Source organism: Mauremys reevesii, linkage group 6 (assembly GCF_016161935.1).
Source record: "Mauremys reevesii isolate NIE-2019 linkage group 6, ASM1616193v1, whole genome shotgun sequence".
NCBI classification, from domain to species: Eukaryota; Metazoa; Chordata; order Testudines; family Geoemydidae; genus Mauremys; species Mauremys reevesii.
In genome coordinates, this window is record NC_052628.1 from 26,247,103 (window position 1) to 26,265,122 (window position 18,020).

An 18,020-nucleotide genomic window follows, 5' to 3' on the forward strand; every position below is an offset into this window, starting at 1 on the left:
AGTTAATGTAATGGTACAAAACAACAAGAATTAATTAGCAATAGTGGGTGGGACTAATCACTCTTACAAAATAGCCCCTCCTGGTCTTGAACGGACAGGATAAATATTACACTCATTTATCGTGTTGGGAGAGTGCAAACAATCTCTTAAAATTAAGGCTGCTTTGCTTCTGGGGGTTCTTTCTGTTTTTAGAAGATGGAAAGGAAGAGATCTTGTTAAATAAATCTTCATTAAATAATCAATTTCTAATGTTTTATTGCAGAGTTCAGCTGACATTTACTGTATTTATTTTAATGCAGATATACATAAATTTAGGCCTCTGAAAGATCAGAGATAGGTAAATGAGAGCTTCTTAGAAGCAGCCAGGAGGCGTTGTCAAGAAGAACGTCAAATGTGGAGTCTTTAAAAAAAAAAAAAAAAAAAAAAGCATCTCTCCTTTAAAGAGTAAGGGGTCACATTGAAATGACCTCATCTTGACCTCTGTCTGTAGGTCTGAAATAGAATAGTCTTCTTTTTCAATTATCCAGGAGAGAAAATGATCCAAGATTCTGTTAGATATGAAGAAGTGTTTTACAGAGCTGCTCTGCAATGCTCTCTTCAGAGACCCAACACTGAAGACAGTTTCTACATGAGCTTCAAAGTTCCCAGTGGGAAACTGGTTGTCAGATCTGTTTGGAGATGGCAAGTATCTAGCATGAATGCCCTCCAAAGGGTACAGGCACAGGAGAAAAAGAATGCTTGTGCCAAGGCCATCCATGAAGCTAAAAGCCGGGATAAAAAGGAAAGTTTATAATGGTTCACAATGAAGATGTTTTTCTTTGTCTCCTATTCTATTCTGGATTTTATACCAATCTCATCACTGAGATACGAGTACCTTCCAGAAACACAAAGCAACACAATTATCATCACACATATGTGGTTCTCCCTTCCTATATTTTATTTAATTTTTAATTTTGAAGTTTTATTTTATATCTTTAGTGCTATGATATTTTTTATTGTTATTGAAGACAAGGTTGAAGAAGTACACCTTGAACCTGGAGCAGAAAGTGGTGAATTCTCTGGTGGTTCTGAGATTCAGAGGGAACCCATTCCAGTGTCTGATTGGCTCCAGAGAAAGCAAGGTCTCCTACACAAACAAGATTTGCCCATGCAACAAACAACTTCATTGTGGGGAAGCACAGCTATGGTCCTTGTCTTGGAGCTTTATAAAATCTTTTAGGTATCCAGGACCCAAAACATTGAATACCTTGAAGAGAAGGACTGAGGCACTGAATTTGACTATAGGATGCTAACGTACTTCACAGATATGTTGCAGTGTTCTTTACTAGCTGGAGTTTCCTAAGGGCTGACTTCTTCATGCCCTGGAATATTGCACTGTTGTAATCCAGCCAGGAGGTGACCACGGTGTGTATTACTGAGGCCAGGTCATTTTCCTCCCAGGATAGGACACAGTATCCTTGTCAGCCAGAGATGTTAGGAAACATTGGTTGTGTATCTTCAACCAAAGGAGACTATATCATGGCTACACATTCCTCAAAGACATTTCCACTGCATCCATCTTATTGAGGTTCATCTTCAACTAGCTGTCCTTCATTTGTGTCCTGATCTTGACCAAACACTGCACAAACTTGGTGACAGCTTTGTTATATGTTGTGACATAGAAGGTAAAAAGCTGTGCCTTATCTATGTCTTGTTGGCATGTAAGTCCATGATAATTCACCAGTTCTAATAGTTGTATATAGATGTTACACAGGACTGTAGGAGAATAGCCCTTGTGTGACTATGAAAGTGTAAGTTCTAGTTGTGAAAGGAATAATTTTCTATCACTATCCTTTGGGTGCACTGCAGGATGGACTAAAGCAACTTGAGTGTTCCTCTGCACTCCAGTGGCATTTCTTGATCAACTATCAAATGTGGAAGAGAGGTGAAGAAATATGAGAATGGATGCCTGTGCTCCAACCATCAACAAGAGACTAATCTATTAGCACTATTAATAGTGTCCATTCCATGTATTGATCTGAACCCAGATTGTACTTGTCTAGATTACGGAAGGTCTTCATTTAGCTGGATTGTGACTTTTGTCCATATCAGAGAATCCAGTGAAGGAAAAAGTCACTGTTACCCTAAGAAACATTTGCTTTTTTCCTCATTCTTTGAGACAAAGTTGTTTTACCCAAGAACATAAGGCTTGCCTGTAAGAGCTATGAATGCCACAACTGAGATACCCATGATCAACAACAAAGGTTTTCTTAAAATGGACTCTAAATTTTGGTGTCACAGATATTTTCAAACAACTACACAAACACAGGAAAATCAGTCATTCTGAACTCAGTGTTCCTGTGGAAACCACCCTTTGGAACTGCTCCAAACCTCAACTGAGTCTTTAGGTAAACCTTCGTTCTGTTTCTATGATGTTGATGCTAACTAGAGGAGTAGGAGCTGAATGCAGAACACTCAGGTCCAGTCAAAGGCAGAGTACCTTATGCCAGAATAAAGAACTCATCATCTGTGACTAGTCTACAAGTGTCAAGTACTCTGGAGGGAATTACAGGTGCTAGCTACATCCCTACATCTCTCATGCATTTGAGGGCAGGACTGACCAGCATAGTAGCTAGCTCAGATTGACTAGGTCCTTTTGCAGCCCTGAGAAAGGCATCAAATAAAGTTATGGAGTAATCCTTAGAGTCAGAGGATTCTAAAGAAGGGGGCCATCATTCTTACAGGGCAGAGACACAAGCTCCTCTATCCATGACTGTCCATCTAGAAAAGTAACATAGGAAGGCCTAAACCAGCAAACCAGACTTGCATTGTTTTTCCTGGGCTGTCTTACCCTCTGCAGAGGACTGGGCCTCTTTAGGGTGATATCAAGAGAGCCAAAGTTCCTGCCCAATCCCTATCCAAAACAGGTGTATTCTGTGGGACTCCCTCTCCTCACTCAAGGGAAGGTTGTCAATAGCAAAAGATGAAAAATCAAGCCATGTCTCATCTAGTACCTTTCCTTTTTTCTTTAGAGACAGCAGCCATGACAACGGCTCTTCAGCAGACAAGTCTGCTGCCAGCATAAAATGAGATAGGGAACTGGAGGCTGTCCAAAGATGGACTGTTGATGAGACAGTTCTAGAGTCAATATGACTGACTGGCTTGGCTACTGGATGTAGCCAACACGAGAACAGTAAACAGTTAAATTTTTACCTTTCTCACTAATCGAAGTGCTTGTGTTCTCTCTACTTCATTACTCTGCTGTATGTCAATGCACCTAAAATAAAACAAAAGTTAAATAAAAAATGTGGTTTGTAGATAGGAATAAGGGTAACTTCCACTCTAACTATTAACACCTTGGTGCTACTATTCAAGAGATTGAATGAATACTATTAACACAACTTACTGTCCAGAAATTCTAGTTTTCAGAGAGCACATGGATCATGACTGGTTACAGAACTTTAGTTTGTGTTTTTTCTTTAATAAAATAATAATAATAATAATCTTTACTATAGATGAAGGATCATTAAAACAATTTTCTTATATACACACACATGTATTTACATAATGCTGTGGTGAGATATAAAGGTCTTAGTTGTTTTGAGATGCCTGCAGAACTGCTAGTCATTTCAGAGGAGTACCAATAACATATTTATAATATACCATATCATCAATCTCATCCTATTTCCAGACAAAACAAACTACATTAAATGGCATTAGGATTGAGAGTAACTATCCCCAAAACAAACATGGAAATTCAGAGTTACAGTTAAACTGTAAAGAAATCCAAACATGTTAAGGTATGGAAATATAGTTAAGGTATCCAAACAATCTTACTTCTGACTTGTAGTCATGTCATAGAATTATGATTAATTCAGAGTTCAGGATCAGATTAAGCTGATTTTAAAAACAAGTTTATTTCCTCCCACACACATACACTTTTACTTCCTCATGATATCATTTCACATGATAGCATTTTCTTTAGATTTGTTGGCATTCTTGTATAATATTTTAGTTTGTGTTTTTTCTTTAATAAAATAATAATAATAATAATCTTTACTATAGATGAAGGATCATTAAAACAATTTTCTTATATACACACACATGTATTTACATAATGCTGTGGTGAGATATAAAGGTCTTAGTTGTTTTGAGATGCCTGCAGAACTGCTAGTCATTTCAGAGGAGTACCAATAACATATTTATAATATACCATATCATCAATCTCATCCTATTTCCAGACAAAACAAACTACATTAAATGGCATTAGGATTGAGAGTAACTATCCCCAAAACAAACATGGAAATTCAGAGTTACAGTTAAACTGTAAAGAAATCCAAACATGTTAAGGTATGGAAATATAGTTAAGGTATCCAAACAATCTTACTTCTGACTTGTAGTCATGTCATAGAATTATGATTAATTCAGAGTTCAGGATCAGATTAAGCTGATTTTAAAAACAAGTTTATTTCCTCCCACACACATACACTTTTACTTCCTCATGATATCATTTCACATGATAGCATTTTCTTTGGATTTGGTTGGCATTCTTGTATAATATTTTTTATTTATTTTTTTTAAAAGAAAGTTTCCCAAAATAAAAAATACCTTAGAATATCAAGAATCAACATTTACAGAGAAAACTAAGATAGTCATTTCCACACACACCCCACAATCAGTCAAAGATGAGAAAATGAAAAGTTATTGTAATGTAATCTAGGAAAATTACCTAGCTATCAAGTAATCCACTTTCAATTTTAGCACCTTTTGTAGAATACTGGAGTCTCGGATGAGATAGCGAAGGGCTCGCAACCCTGCTGCTCGCACCTCTTTTGCTTCATTCAGTAAAGCTAATCGCAAACTACAGTGGAAAAAATAAGTGGGAAAACAAATTATATAGCAACTAATAGAGCTCCCCATTTGAGGGATAGACGCTGTTTACTGACGTGAAAATAAGTTAAAATTTTAAATGTAAAGGGAAATTTTCCTTACCTTATTAATTTTCTTCCTTTGAGATCTATGCCAGTCCAGTCACTTGGGTAAAGCACCTCACAGCCAGCAGATGTAGACAGTACATTGAGATTTTTGGTTCTGTCACACACACACATACACCTCCCTCCCACACACACACATAGAATTTTGAAAACTCCCAGACTTAAGATGAATCTTTGAAAGCAGTTCACATAATATTATTTGCTAAGTGAAATATATCAGAGAACTGATACTTTGGAAAGGGAAATTTTAATAAAAAGTGGTAAGGTTAATCAATAAATCCCTAGACTTAGAAGCAAAGGAAGTAAAATATACAAAGATGGCATAGATGCTACTTTAAAAAAATAGAGTTTTAGAGAAGATATTGCTAAACAAAAAGTGACCCCCCCAAAAGACAAGGAATAAATCAAAATGACTAAATGGCAAGGTTTAAGAGGCTATTCAAACATAGACTGTTATTGCCTTTCAGGAGCCGTCCAATAGTGCCCCACACTGACAATACAATCGATACAAGCACTCTTGGGGAGAACATGAACTGCTGACAAGTGTAGTGTGGACACACACAAGCGAGGTAATACCTGCAGCTACTGTATGCTGACATGACTTAGGTCAGATCCAAATGGTATTTCCAAGAGTTCTGAAGGAACTTATGAAGTAGCTGACCTGCTAATAAAAATATGCTCTCTCATTAAAAACAGTCACTGTCCAAGAAAATTCTAAGGTAGCAAATGTTGTAAGTATTTTAAAAAAAGCTTCTAGGAGTGATCCAAGCAATTACAGAGTAGTAAGCCTTATATATGCACCAGGAAAACTGGTTGAAATGTTAGTTAAAATAGAACAAAACTCCTGTAAGATCATATGATAGACTAACCAGCAGTTTGTGCAGTGGAAAATTGTGTCTCACTAATCATTTAGAATTCTTTGGACATATCAATAAAGCAGTGAATAAAGGAGAACCAACTAATATAATATGACTTCCAAAAGATCTCTGATAAAGTCCTGCAGAAGATGCTAAATAGCCATGGGTTGAGAGGAAAAGTATTGTAATGGATCACAAACTAATCCTATTCTTTATTTTATCTCCTAAGTAAATAGTCAATTTTCATCATCCAAAAGATGGACAGCATGGCCCCTCAAGGATCCCTAGTAGGTTCCATGGTGTGTGATACATTTATTGTGATCTGGAAAGAGAGATGAGGTAGCAAATTTTGGAAAGGAGAAGGGTTTTTTAAGTTAATCAGAATCAGAGGGACTGAGAGACTTCAGAGAAACAAACATGCTAGGTGATTGGGTAATATGATGGCATAAGAAATTCAATACCAATAAATGTAAAGTAATGCACAGTGATGGGGAAAAGTTATACTACTCATATTTACAGGATTCTAAATTAACTGATCAGATCAAAGGAAGGGCCCTTGGTATTACTATAGATAGCTCAATGTGCAGCTGTGATTAAAAAGCTAACAAGCTGTTAGGATGCATAAGGAATCGGATGATGACTAATACAAAAATGTAATATTTTTATATAAATCAATAGTGTAGCCTCATCTGGAATACTGCGTATAGTACTGGTCACTCCATCTCAAAAAGGACATTGCAGAACTACAAGGGAGTTCAAAGAAGACTGACAAGAATGATCAAGGTCAGAGAGATCTAATGTGAGGGTCTGAGGCAGTAGGGCTATTCCTATGAATATCTTGCATTTTCCCTCTCTTAACTGTGGAGGAAAAAAAAATCAGACATTTCCAAGTTGCCCTCATCGCTGTGGATCTCTCCTTCCTGAAGAGGATTTTTGTTCCCTAGTGACTGCCTCTTACAAACAAGGTATCTGAAGGACTTCAAGTCACCAGTCTTAAAATAGCACTGGTTCCCGGGGCGGTGGGGGGGGGGGGGCGGTATCAGTAAGAGAGAGAAGATATATGATCCTGGAGGAGATTCATTTTCCCTCTTATGCTTACCCTGGCCACTCTGACTACCCCAAAATGAAATGACATTCCTGTGTACCTTTTTTATATCCTAGTCCCTGAGCCTGAATAGAGAGGGGCACGAACCCTATGTAGGGATGTGTTGTGTGTGAAAGCCTGGCACTTCTCAGAATTTTTGCAGGAATCAGTTATGCTATACTCCTGCAAGGACTAAATCACTGCATGTGGGATAGAGTCCACAGACTGGCAGCTACTCCAGGACAAGGGCTAAGAATCTCAGAGACTTCTGGGGCCTAAAAGTATTCCATTCTCTCCTTTGCTCAGGAGTTTCTTTCACCTGTCAATGGCACTGAGACTCCATCTGTTGGAGAAAAAACAACTGAGCTCTGTGAGCTGTCAAGATCCTTCTATGCAGGGAATGATGCCAAAATCTGTCAGTGTACTGTCTCCATCTGTTGGCAGGAAGAAATTATAATCAAGCACATGGACTAGCAAAAAGGACCAAAGAACAAACTAACAATTGCATTTATTCTTGGATAAAAATCTAGCAAATATACAAGTTGTCTTTAGCTTGCTTAAATATTCCATTGTAATAATAGGTTAAATTAGCAATTTTACATGACATTCTTAATAGCGTCATGGTTCAAGGTTAGCCATTCACGCCTTCAGAATGCGCAAACATTTCTGTAGAATACTTCCTGTGTCTCCATTAAAACAAGTGTAATTTTTAAAATAAATAAAAAAAAAAGCCCTTTAAACAACAGGCTCCTATCTGAACACTTTAAGCAATCTGACATAGGTATTTTTGAATACGTTAAGTCTTTGACTCCTAAGTCATTTAGGTTAAGTCCTATTTTCAGAAGTGACTCAATCACTTAGTCTCCACTCCTATTGACTTTCAATTAAACTTAAGTTCCCAAGTCATTTTTGAAAATGGAATATAGGTACTTTTGACATTTTTACCCCATAGTTAAATACAAGAAATCAAAGAAGAAAATAGCAACATCATACACTTAAGGATCCAGGCAGAACAAAAAAAAAGACCAATTCTTTATTCTTCTTTTTAAAGATCAGCCTCAATAATATTGGCTTCTTCACCAGCAAGCATTACTTTACAAATGAGCATTTCTATATGAAGTTCTTTATCCGACAATGACATTTTCAAATGATCACAAATGACACAAACAAGGCTGCCTGTTCATCTCTGAAAACGTAGTCACTTTCTATACCTATCTGATCACTGCTATGGCAGAATGAACTGCATATATAAATGCATGAAGTGTGGTACTGAATAGATTATTTCAATGCCTTTTTAAAGACAGACTCTGAGACGGATCCTTGTGCCAAAGAGGATGATCCTTTTCATGGAAGATGCTTTGCTCATCTGCCTATGGATTTTCAGAAAATATTGTCATTCTTCCTAGAGAGGGCTTATAGACTTTTTTACGAGTCTCCTGGATGTGAATTTTATATCTAAACATTTTTTATTCTTCCTTATCCATGTCCTGGTCTTGGAACTGTATAACAAAATGCACTAGACATGCACCTCGAGACCTATATTAAAATTTGATTTGGTAAAGAAATACTTAATTTGGACAGTATAGTCTCCACATCACAAAGCTAGCACACAATCTGACATGAATTATAATATACTCAGAAAGAGGATAATGAAAGTGAAAAGGAGTATTAACAGAAAGGTACTCAGTAGCACCGATTGAAGCATTCCGTTCCATCTGAGAAAACTCAACATCATTTATTAAAAGAAAGTTACAACATGGTCAGTTTTTCTGAAAGAAACTGAACAAAATCCTCACAAAATTTAAGGCAATGTTTTCTGATTTTATTTTATTTTTGATTGGACCTACTAAGTTCTCAATGTCAGAAGTTCGCCTATACTGAATGGCAAAACCATTAGGTTGACCGGAAGAGTCAGCCTCATTTTTGTTGTTTCTGCTATTCATGCTGAATCCGGGGCAAGTTAGCAGTGTCTGTGCAGAAAAGTAGGGATTTAATAAATATAAAACAAAAATATTTTTATTCTAAGAAATAATGATAAGATCGAGGCAGATTCATGTAGCAAGTTTATACCACAAGTTGCCTTAGAGGATGATACTGCAAAAAATTGTGAGCCTCTCTTCAGGAAATATAGTAAACTATTATAGAAACTTACAGGTGAAATCCTGGCCCCACTTATATAAAAGGAAGTTTTGCCATTGACTTCAATAGGGCCAAAATTCCACCCCAAGAGTTTCTGCAAGCCTTTACGAGAGCTACATTTCAAAATATTCTTATTTTACTTTACATTCATTATTAATGCCACATGAGTTCTGTGCCATACCTAGAAATGTTGTTCTGGTTTATTATTTGCTGAGTTTCTCTTTCCTATTTCCATAACACTTTGTTTTATACTTGTATGATTTTACATACTGTGTGTTATGGAATATTAAAACATTAAATAAGAACTACAAAAAACTTGAATTGGGTTTTAAAACGACTTAAGGTTGTTTTCTTTCATTTCATTCAAAACAGCTACTTTAAATGTATATTGTTTAAAGTGTCCAAATATTGCTCAGAAATAATTTACAGAATACTTACCATATTATGATGTCATCATAGGTAAAACCTAATTTTTCTTCAGTGTGGCCAGTATTACAAAGAAGCTGCAAGCAAAATAAAATACTCATGTTTGATAATGCTTTAAAAATCTGATTTATTCTTTGACGCTTAAAAATATTGCCTGAGATTTTCAAAGCAATCTAGAGGATTTAGCACTTCTTCCATGAAATTAACAGATGTGTCAATCTCAAAGTGCTTTAAAAATCTCAACCATTACTTTTATATAGAATATTTCATTCATTTAACAGTGGACAAACCCAGTCCTTTTGCAAAGCTGTACAGTAACAGAATTGCCTCCCAGTCAATTATTGCACTACTCAGTCAAAAAAGCACTACTTTTGACGCGGTTTCCCCATGTCTTCTTGAAACCCTGATCAGTTGATCCACTGCATGCACTAGTTGGGTGACTGGTCAAAAAGCCTGTGGACGGCTGAACTGGACTACAGTCAATGCATTTTCTTTTAAAGATCTGCACTCAGAGGGTTCTTTAAGCAAAGAGAAACAGATGGTCCATTTCCATGTTTTGTAACAGCAGCAAAGACTTTTGGACCAAAATTTTCAGAAGCAGACACTGATTTTGGGTGTTCAAAATAATAATGGCTTGATATTCAGAGGTGCCGAACTCCCATAGCTCTTCAAAAGCAATAACAAATGAGGCCCATGGTGTCAAGCTGAGTACCCAAAAAGGGAGGCAATCTGTAATTAGTGTCCGCTTTTGAATGGTTTGGTTTTATCCATGACTTTCCAGCAGGGCCACCCAGAGGATTCAGGGGGCCTGGGGCAAAGCAATTTCAGAGGCCCCTTCCATAAAAAAAAAAAGTTGCAATACTATAGAAGACTATATTCTCGTGGGGGCCCCTGCGGATGACTGGAAATAAGATAGTGGGTAATAACCTCAACATCTAGTTTTGGCTTCTTGAGTGGGACCTGACAATTCCTTTCAAAAAGATGCTGACTTTGTTTTTCCACTAACAAACTCCTCTAGTAATCGTCTCAACACTCCATGATACAATTAGACTATTCAAGTACAATATAAATCCCACTCAAGATTGGAGCTCAATCTTTTTCCAAGCACCACCAGAACCTCAGGCAAGTAACACTGGTTGAAACAGAATAGACTTTGCATATGCCCCCTAGAGGCTGACAGAATCTAAATCAGCATAATCTTACTGACATACACCAAAACCCCTTACAATGAGAAACTCAACAAGAAAGGAGTATACCAACCTCAAAATGGTGATTTTTAATATTTGCCTAAGATCCTTACTATATTTCTGCTCAGTGTTCACTGTGTGTGTTTAGTGCCATCAATAATACTAAATTCATAACAAAATGTAATATTTTAAATTACATATCCAATATACTTACAGTTCAGTGTACTAAGCCACAATATTTAATGTGTGTTCTGTATTCTCCCTACCTCTGTCACCCAGACTCCTGTCATCAGTGGAGCACAAATCATTTAGATAGGATTCTATTTTAAAAAACAGATTTTGCAGATGATAGGCTAGAATTAAATGATTTTTTAGGTATACTTTCTGCAAAAAGTGTGACCCTTCTAGGTTTTATGTTGTGACTCTTAGTCCTTTCAATGTTGTAACCATTTAAAAACACTTCACAAGTACATGTAATTAGATGTAAGTATATCTTGCTTAATGAATTTTTTTCTATATTGTGAGAAAAAAAACCAAACAGTTGTATCTTGAACTCCAACATAATTAAAAAGGAGCAGACCGGTTAGTAAAACTTCATTTAGAATTTGAAGCAAAATGTAGCCAACTATTCTGAAATATTTTGGATTACGTATTTGCCTTAAAAATAAGTACACACATAGTTACAAGGTAATTTCAATAAATTTAAAAATATAAAGGTCTAATTTCTTATTGTTTCCAAATTGTAGTGAGCTCAACACCAGACAGCTGCATGCATTAACTGGTTATGACAGTGTGTCACATCCTAGTATTTATCTATTTTTGTGACGCCACTAATGTTGGACTGCCTATGGCCACTTTAGCATTTCTATTGACATCTTATGAAGTGTAAAAATTGGTTGACAAAACAGTGTGAGGAAATACTTGCTAAACGTAGTTTGTTGTTTTATTTTAGACAAGTGAGTCAATACTTGTTTAGGTACATCATTTTAGGAAAAATTATTCACGCACCCTCCCCCAAAATGTAAATATCTGTGAAACAAGAAAGTTATACTTTCATAGAACTTTCTTCAGGATCCTTAACAAGCATTTTCACTATTTGAAAAATCTGAGTGATAATTTTGACGTATGAAAAAAAATATTTCCAAAGAGCAAAAATACTCTGCTGACTAGATAGATTTCTTTTTTTCCCTGTATAAGGCGGCGTGGGAACTAGGAAACAATTTCAGACAACAGTGGTATTGGCAAGGTCTAAAAGCGTGCGTAATTCTGAAAAGCATAAAAGAGAAAGCTGAGTGGAATTGTAAAAAAGTGTAAGTTATCTACAACCAGAGAATTGTGTTCTTCATTTATTGTTGTGCGTTCATGGTCTAGCCATAGATTACAATCCCAGTCTTCATCTTTAGGAATTGCATTAGATTAAAAAGCTACTTCTTATTAAACCACCAAGATGGGTTTATAGCCACAATGATCTTACTGATGAAACCTTCACCCTTTCTCTTCTCATCCCCGTCCTACCATTTTGTGTCATGTTTAAAATCAGATTTTAAGAAATTCAGTGCAAAGTCTTGGTCTTTTTATTTGTCCTGTAAAGTGCCTGGCACTGTTACAAATAGTAATATTAAAAATTAGACTTGCTATAAGGAAGGCAAGGTAAAGATCTTAATATAAAAAAAGACTTAAGATAAGGACAAAGTAAGATGAGTTGCATATATGAAGGAGATAAAAATTAAAGGTATTTGATTTTACAAGCATTTTTTTCTCTTTCCATAAAACATAAGACTTTATTTTTGAGCACATCATCATTGCTCAACAAATAAACCATTTGTAAATGTTTCTAATCTGGTTCATTAAAAGATACTGTTCACAGTGTAAACAAATACAATGACAACACTGGAAACTCAAATCTTGCAGAACATTGTCTTCAACTAAATAAAAAGATAAAAGTGTCTTTACAATGCCTCCGTTCTGATCCCTAATTACTTAAATGAAGAATGAAGTTCATATCTGGAATAATTTAAATGGTATGTTATGCAAAGCACATTTAAAAATATTATCTTTATGTTCATTCTTCTTCTCCCCCTTTAATCCTCCCTCAAGTTGGAATGTTGAGGAAGGAGTGATACGGGGGGAAAGAACATGCTGTGAAAATTTCCAATAAAAAAAATGGATACAATTTTACATTTTTCATTTCAGTTCAACTATTGTTCAAATACAAAATCATTTCTGTTGGGAGATTTGAGTCCAAACAAACATTTTTCTATCACTAACACTTAGTGAACTTCACTAATATAAAAGTTACAATAAAATGTAAAAATCAATAAAGATTATAAATACAAGTACAACTAAATCCCTCTGCACAACAAGCATTCTTGCTGGCAGTTTCACCAAGACCAAAGACCAAGTAGGTTTGGGGAATAAGCTATTATTTTACCCTCTATGAATGATTGTCTCATCAGGGTTGAAACACTGGCATGAAAATGGTGACTATTACACTGACTCATTATGTATCTTAGTGGTTTCTCAAACTTTTGTTCACAGAACATTTTCCTTTTTGGTCCAGAGAACAGCATAAGAACCCAAGTGTAGGGAACTGGGAAGTTGCTAGAAGATCTCTCTTCATGAATGATCAAAATAGTCCCTTCTGGCCTTGGGAATCTGAAACTGATGGTAAGCCACTGCTGAATCTCTTAGGATATGTTCAAACTTCCAAAATAAAAACAAAGCCGCACGCACACATGGCAGAGCATCTCAAAGCCCACGTCAACTGAGTTGGCTTTGCGGGGCTTGCACTATGGAACTAAAAATAGTGATGTAGACATTCCTGCTCAGGCTGTGGGTGGGTGAGGTTCTGTAGCCTGCTATGTGCAGACTAGAATCAGGTCAGACTAAAATCATTATGGTCCCTTTTGGCCTTAAAAAAATCTATGTACTGCTATATTAAGCCCATTGGGTGTGAGCCCTGCAAGTCCAAAGTCAGTTGACCCAGGCTCTGAGACTCTGCTGCGAATTTTTTTTTTTTTTTTTTTTAAAACACACGCAGTGTAGACATACTCAGAGGGTTTAAGATTACAAGTCTTCTTAATTTGGCACCTTTCACTAACACTAGTTTACATATTTCAAAAGCCCATAAAATAAGACTGTAGAAATTCAGTCCTTCACAAATGAACACAGCTGTTTTCCAGTTATGGTCCACAGAATACTGGTGATCCATGAAGAACTTGCTGATCACGAGGTTGTGGTTCCTCTATGTTTTGATGCTAAATTGTGTAAAAATTAGCTAAAAATACATTAGTTTTCTAATATTACTTTTTCATGCAAGCAATCACTGTAGTTGCCACACGTGTTATGAAATCATAAATGAGGGAGGTGCTCCACACAATCACTAATGGGAGGGGCAGATGGTCCACAAGATTCTCAGTATTAAAGCCCATATATCTATAAATATAAAAAGCAGCTGGTAACTTTTGTACATCTGTACTGCTATTATATATAATGAAGAGGTTGCAATCTAATCTGAAAGTTTTATTAGCAAACAAAACCCTCTTAATTACATTAAGTTTTAGAACAAATCTACAATTTATTAATTTGCAAATTTCTTCTCATTTCACCTTCATATGCCTTTAGTGCGTCAATCTATTTGTACAGAATGCTAAACTCTTGTTAAGAACAGATACACCGATCACAAGGACTTCTGACCTTCACATTTAACAATTAACATGCACTTCATTTTATATATCTAGAAGTTCAAACATTACCAGAATACAAAACTGTCCTGTACATGCCAATATTTGGCTTAGGTACTCTTGTAGTTTACTAAAATGGAAATGGGCTAGTATAGCTTTTAAATTCCTGGAATTAATCCAAGCATACCAAGAGACTTAGTTTTAAGTTTTAACATAAAACACCTTTTCAGCCTGTCCCTCATTCTTATTTACTGGCCGTAATTCAGTTCTGAAATTCATATATTTCAATACAACAGCAAATCAAAAAGAAAAATAGAACAGATTCCTGGAATGGTTAATTTAATATTAGCACAAAAATGTTACGCTGGGCCACATAGTGGCCTTTTAACACAAATATTTCAGTGAAGATCTTTTCGTGCTTACTGTCACCCATGAGTTGTTCATGTTACTGGGATGAGTCATAGCAATTCTAGCACCACAGAAGCATGACTTAGAAACAGCAGCTCAAAATAGCAAAACCACAGAAGGTCCAAAGCATATATAAAATTGAATATAGCCTATTAACTATAATGAATAGGAAATACATTGGTGAGGTACTTACAGAAGAACATAGAATTAAATAATAATGAAAGGCCTTGTGACATGCCCTAAAGATGGCCACAGAATCTAGATTTGAACTAGTCTATTCTGAAAATTTGTTACATAGCTGAATTTCTGACAGAACGTTATTGCGGGCTCTTTCATGTTTCATCCTAGGCTTTCTGAACCACCATGTACCACAGTAACGTAGCTGTCATAGTGGGTCATGCACAGTCAATCAATGATGAATGCAAGTGTTAACACAACAACTTGAATAGCCAACGGCAGCAGACTAGAAGCCAACGCAAGGACCAAAGGCATAGCCTATCCTGTTGAGCTGTCAGGTTACTATATACTGCATGAACTGAAGTTCTGCCTTATACTTCTCCATTCTGCCCTTGATACAGTGAACTTCAGCAAATATGTGGACCACTGCAGCTGGATTCTCATCCAGCAGGAAGGGGCAAAATTTCTAGTAAATTGGAAGGCAGCAACAGCTTTGACAACATTTCACCAAAAAGAACGCCCACAACTTTCCTAACTTGCTTACTATCTCTTTTCATTCTCTTTCAGAACAAAATATTGCAGTCAAAATCATTTTCCTCTCAAGGTCTTAATAATTCCACCCCAATTTTCAAATACATTCACCATCTCCCTTCAGTTAACACAGCAAGTTTAAGAACCTTCACCTTCAGAGAACTGCACAATCTTGCCCACATCTACATCTCTGCTCCTATTTCTTTCTACTCTTTTTCACTCCGTTCATTCACCTAATCCATGCGCCTTCTTCCTTTTTCACCCCAAAGTTTGCAACAGCTTTTCTTGTGCAATCAGACCTCTCTACATTAAAATCCCTCCTGTGAAGACGCTTCTGTTAAGCCCTAAAATGATGCCCAACTCCTACTGGCACAGCACATATAATTTGCATCTGAACTAGTTCACAACATCCTTAGTACAAGGAGCAGGTCATCTTTACATATAAAATTCCCAGTGTTAGTACTCAAAATTAATAGTAATTATGATCCTTACAGAACAGAAGAAGTGTATGGAACCAAGAAATATGAAGTGTCTTTTCTGTTACACAAGCCTAGTGAACTGCTTCATTAAAAAGTCAGTTTAATTTTTGCCACCATCACGTGCTCTTACGAAAGAGAGAAATCTTTCGAGCCTATTAGTAGCATTTTAATTATAACAGCAAAAATTCATAGAGCCTGCAAAACTAATTCTTCGTAATTCATACCTGCAAACTCTCATTCTCAAGAGGACTGGACTTGGTACACTTATAATAAGCAATCTGAAAAAAAGTCAGAGCCAATATTCTAAATAGCTATTGGACAAATATATTGAACTGCAGCACATGAGTATTTTTCAAAGAACAGGCAAGTATGAAAATAAAATCCTCAGATATGGCAGAAATATTAGTACTTTTACTAAATCTACATTTGGTAAAACTGAACCACAGGATCTTTGTTCATGCAGAAGTCAGATAAATTAATTTGGACTTTTCCAGCCAGAACTCATGTCTGATATTATGATTTCTAGCCATTCTGGAACATTTGAATGTGTTGGCTTCAGATTTATTTTCTTTAAAAAGGAATGACTTTTGAAGAGAATTTAATTGCAAAAAATACATCATACTTTTCTTTAAAGGTATGTATTTACATTCCAGGAATTTTTAAACAAAATCCTTTAGGATTTTGTTGGTCTGGAGTCAGCTATACTCATTACTTTATCTACTGAAGTGATGTCAGAAGGTAGGCACGGTTGTTTGACATGCACATGGTTAAGAGATCACATCACCAGTTCCCTCTGCCCTCACCTTAAAAGGAGCTTCAACTCATAGGATATAGTCCTCGCTAAATAATGGCATTTCAACCATCACATCAGCAAGTGTTACCACAGAAAAATATCTATAAATAGGATAATTTTGAAAATGTTACATTTATTTTTTCATGACGTACTTAATTTTACCTAATGCTGCTGACTAGCAACCCATAAAAACATGAATGCTTATATACTGCTCGCCCTCTGACTGAACATTTGTTTGCTTTCCCATTATTAAGGCTACGATTTTGTCATGGAGGTTGCGGAGGTCATGGAATCAGTGACTTCCAAAGACCTCTGTGACTTCAGCCTCGGCGGTTGGCAGCTACAGGGTCCTGTCGCTCTTGCAGCAGCAGGGAGCTGTGAGGTACCCCCGCCGCCTGAAGCAGCAGACACCCAAAGCACTGAGCCTTCATGGGCAGCAGAGGTACTCTGGAGACCCCCGGCTGCAGCGGAGGCAGAGGGACCCCCACAGTCCCCTATTTACCACAGAGGACTGGGGGACCGCCACAAGCTCTTGGGTGTCATGGGGAGGCCCCCCACAGCTCCCCACTGCAGCGGCGGCAGGGGGATCCCCGCAGCTCCCCACCCCCAGTGAGGAGATAGGGGGACCCTGCAACTCCCTGCTGTCACAAGGGTCAAGGGGACTCTGGAGCTCTGAAGCCTCACAGGTGGTAGGGGCCGCCGGAGCTCCCAGCCACCCTGCAGCTGCCCAGCCCATTCCCATTTTATCATGGATATTTTTAGGAAAAGTCATGGACAGGTCACAAGCAATAAAGAAAAACTCATGGAAGCCTGTGACCTGTCCCTGACTTTTACTAAAATATCCATGACAAAATCTTAGCCCTACCCATTACCAAACCTAAAGAGGACCCACTCATCTTTGATTCATTTATGTGGTCACAGGAAGATCTTCAAGTTTCTGGACTTCTTGCGGGTTAATACTGAAACCTTCATGTTAAACTTTATGAATTTCCTTGGGTTTCTCCCCACCCCCATGGTATTTGGGAAGGAAATTACAAGTGGTTTACATACCAGCATTTTCTCTACTTTTGCAATTGTAATCCAGTGGAAAATATCCACTGGATTCCAAGTATACAATTCAGAAGCCATTTGTAGAATCCTAAATTATAAAAATTGTAAAAAAATTAATGTGAATAAATTTAATCTCATATTTGCCTACTGTGAGGTTTCTTACCCCTTTCAAGCCTAAGAGTATAATATAAATAATGAACAGCAAAAAAATCGTTCACAGGATATTATAAAAA

The 18,020-nt window shown here is 36.8% G+C and overlaps 1 protein-coding gene across 4 annotated transcripts in view; it reads right to left on the reverse strand.

Moving 5' to 3' along the window:
• Nucleotides 1-18,020, reverse strand: part of RICTOR (RPTOR independent companion of MTOR complex 2) — a 162,539-nt gene that overhangs the window by 94,436 nt on the left and 50,083 nt on the right. For all 4 annotated transcript variants that reach the window (XR_005600238.1, XM_039543771.1, XM_039543772.1 and 1 more), the window contains 3 exons: nt 9,492-9,556; nt 4,709-4,840; nt 3,193-3,256 (listed from right to left, as the gene is read on the reverse strand). Coding sequence is in view for 3 of the 4 variants with exons in the window: in XM_039543771.1 (XP_039399705.1) it covers nt 3,193-3,256; nt 4,709-4,840; nt 9,492-9,556 (261 nt within the window). In the remaining variant the exon portion in view is untranslated. The remainder of the gene's footprint in view (nt 1-3,192; nt 3,257-4,708; nt 4,841-9,491; nt 9,557-18,020) is intronic.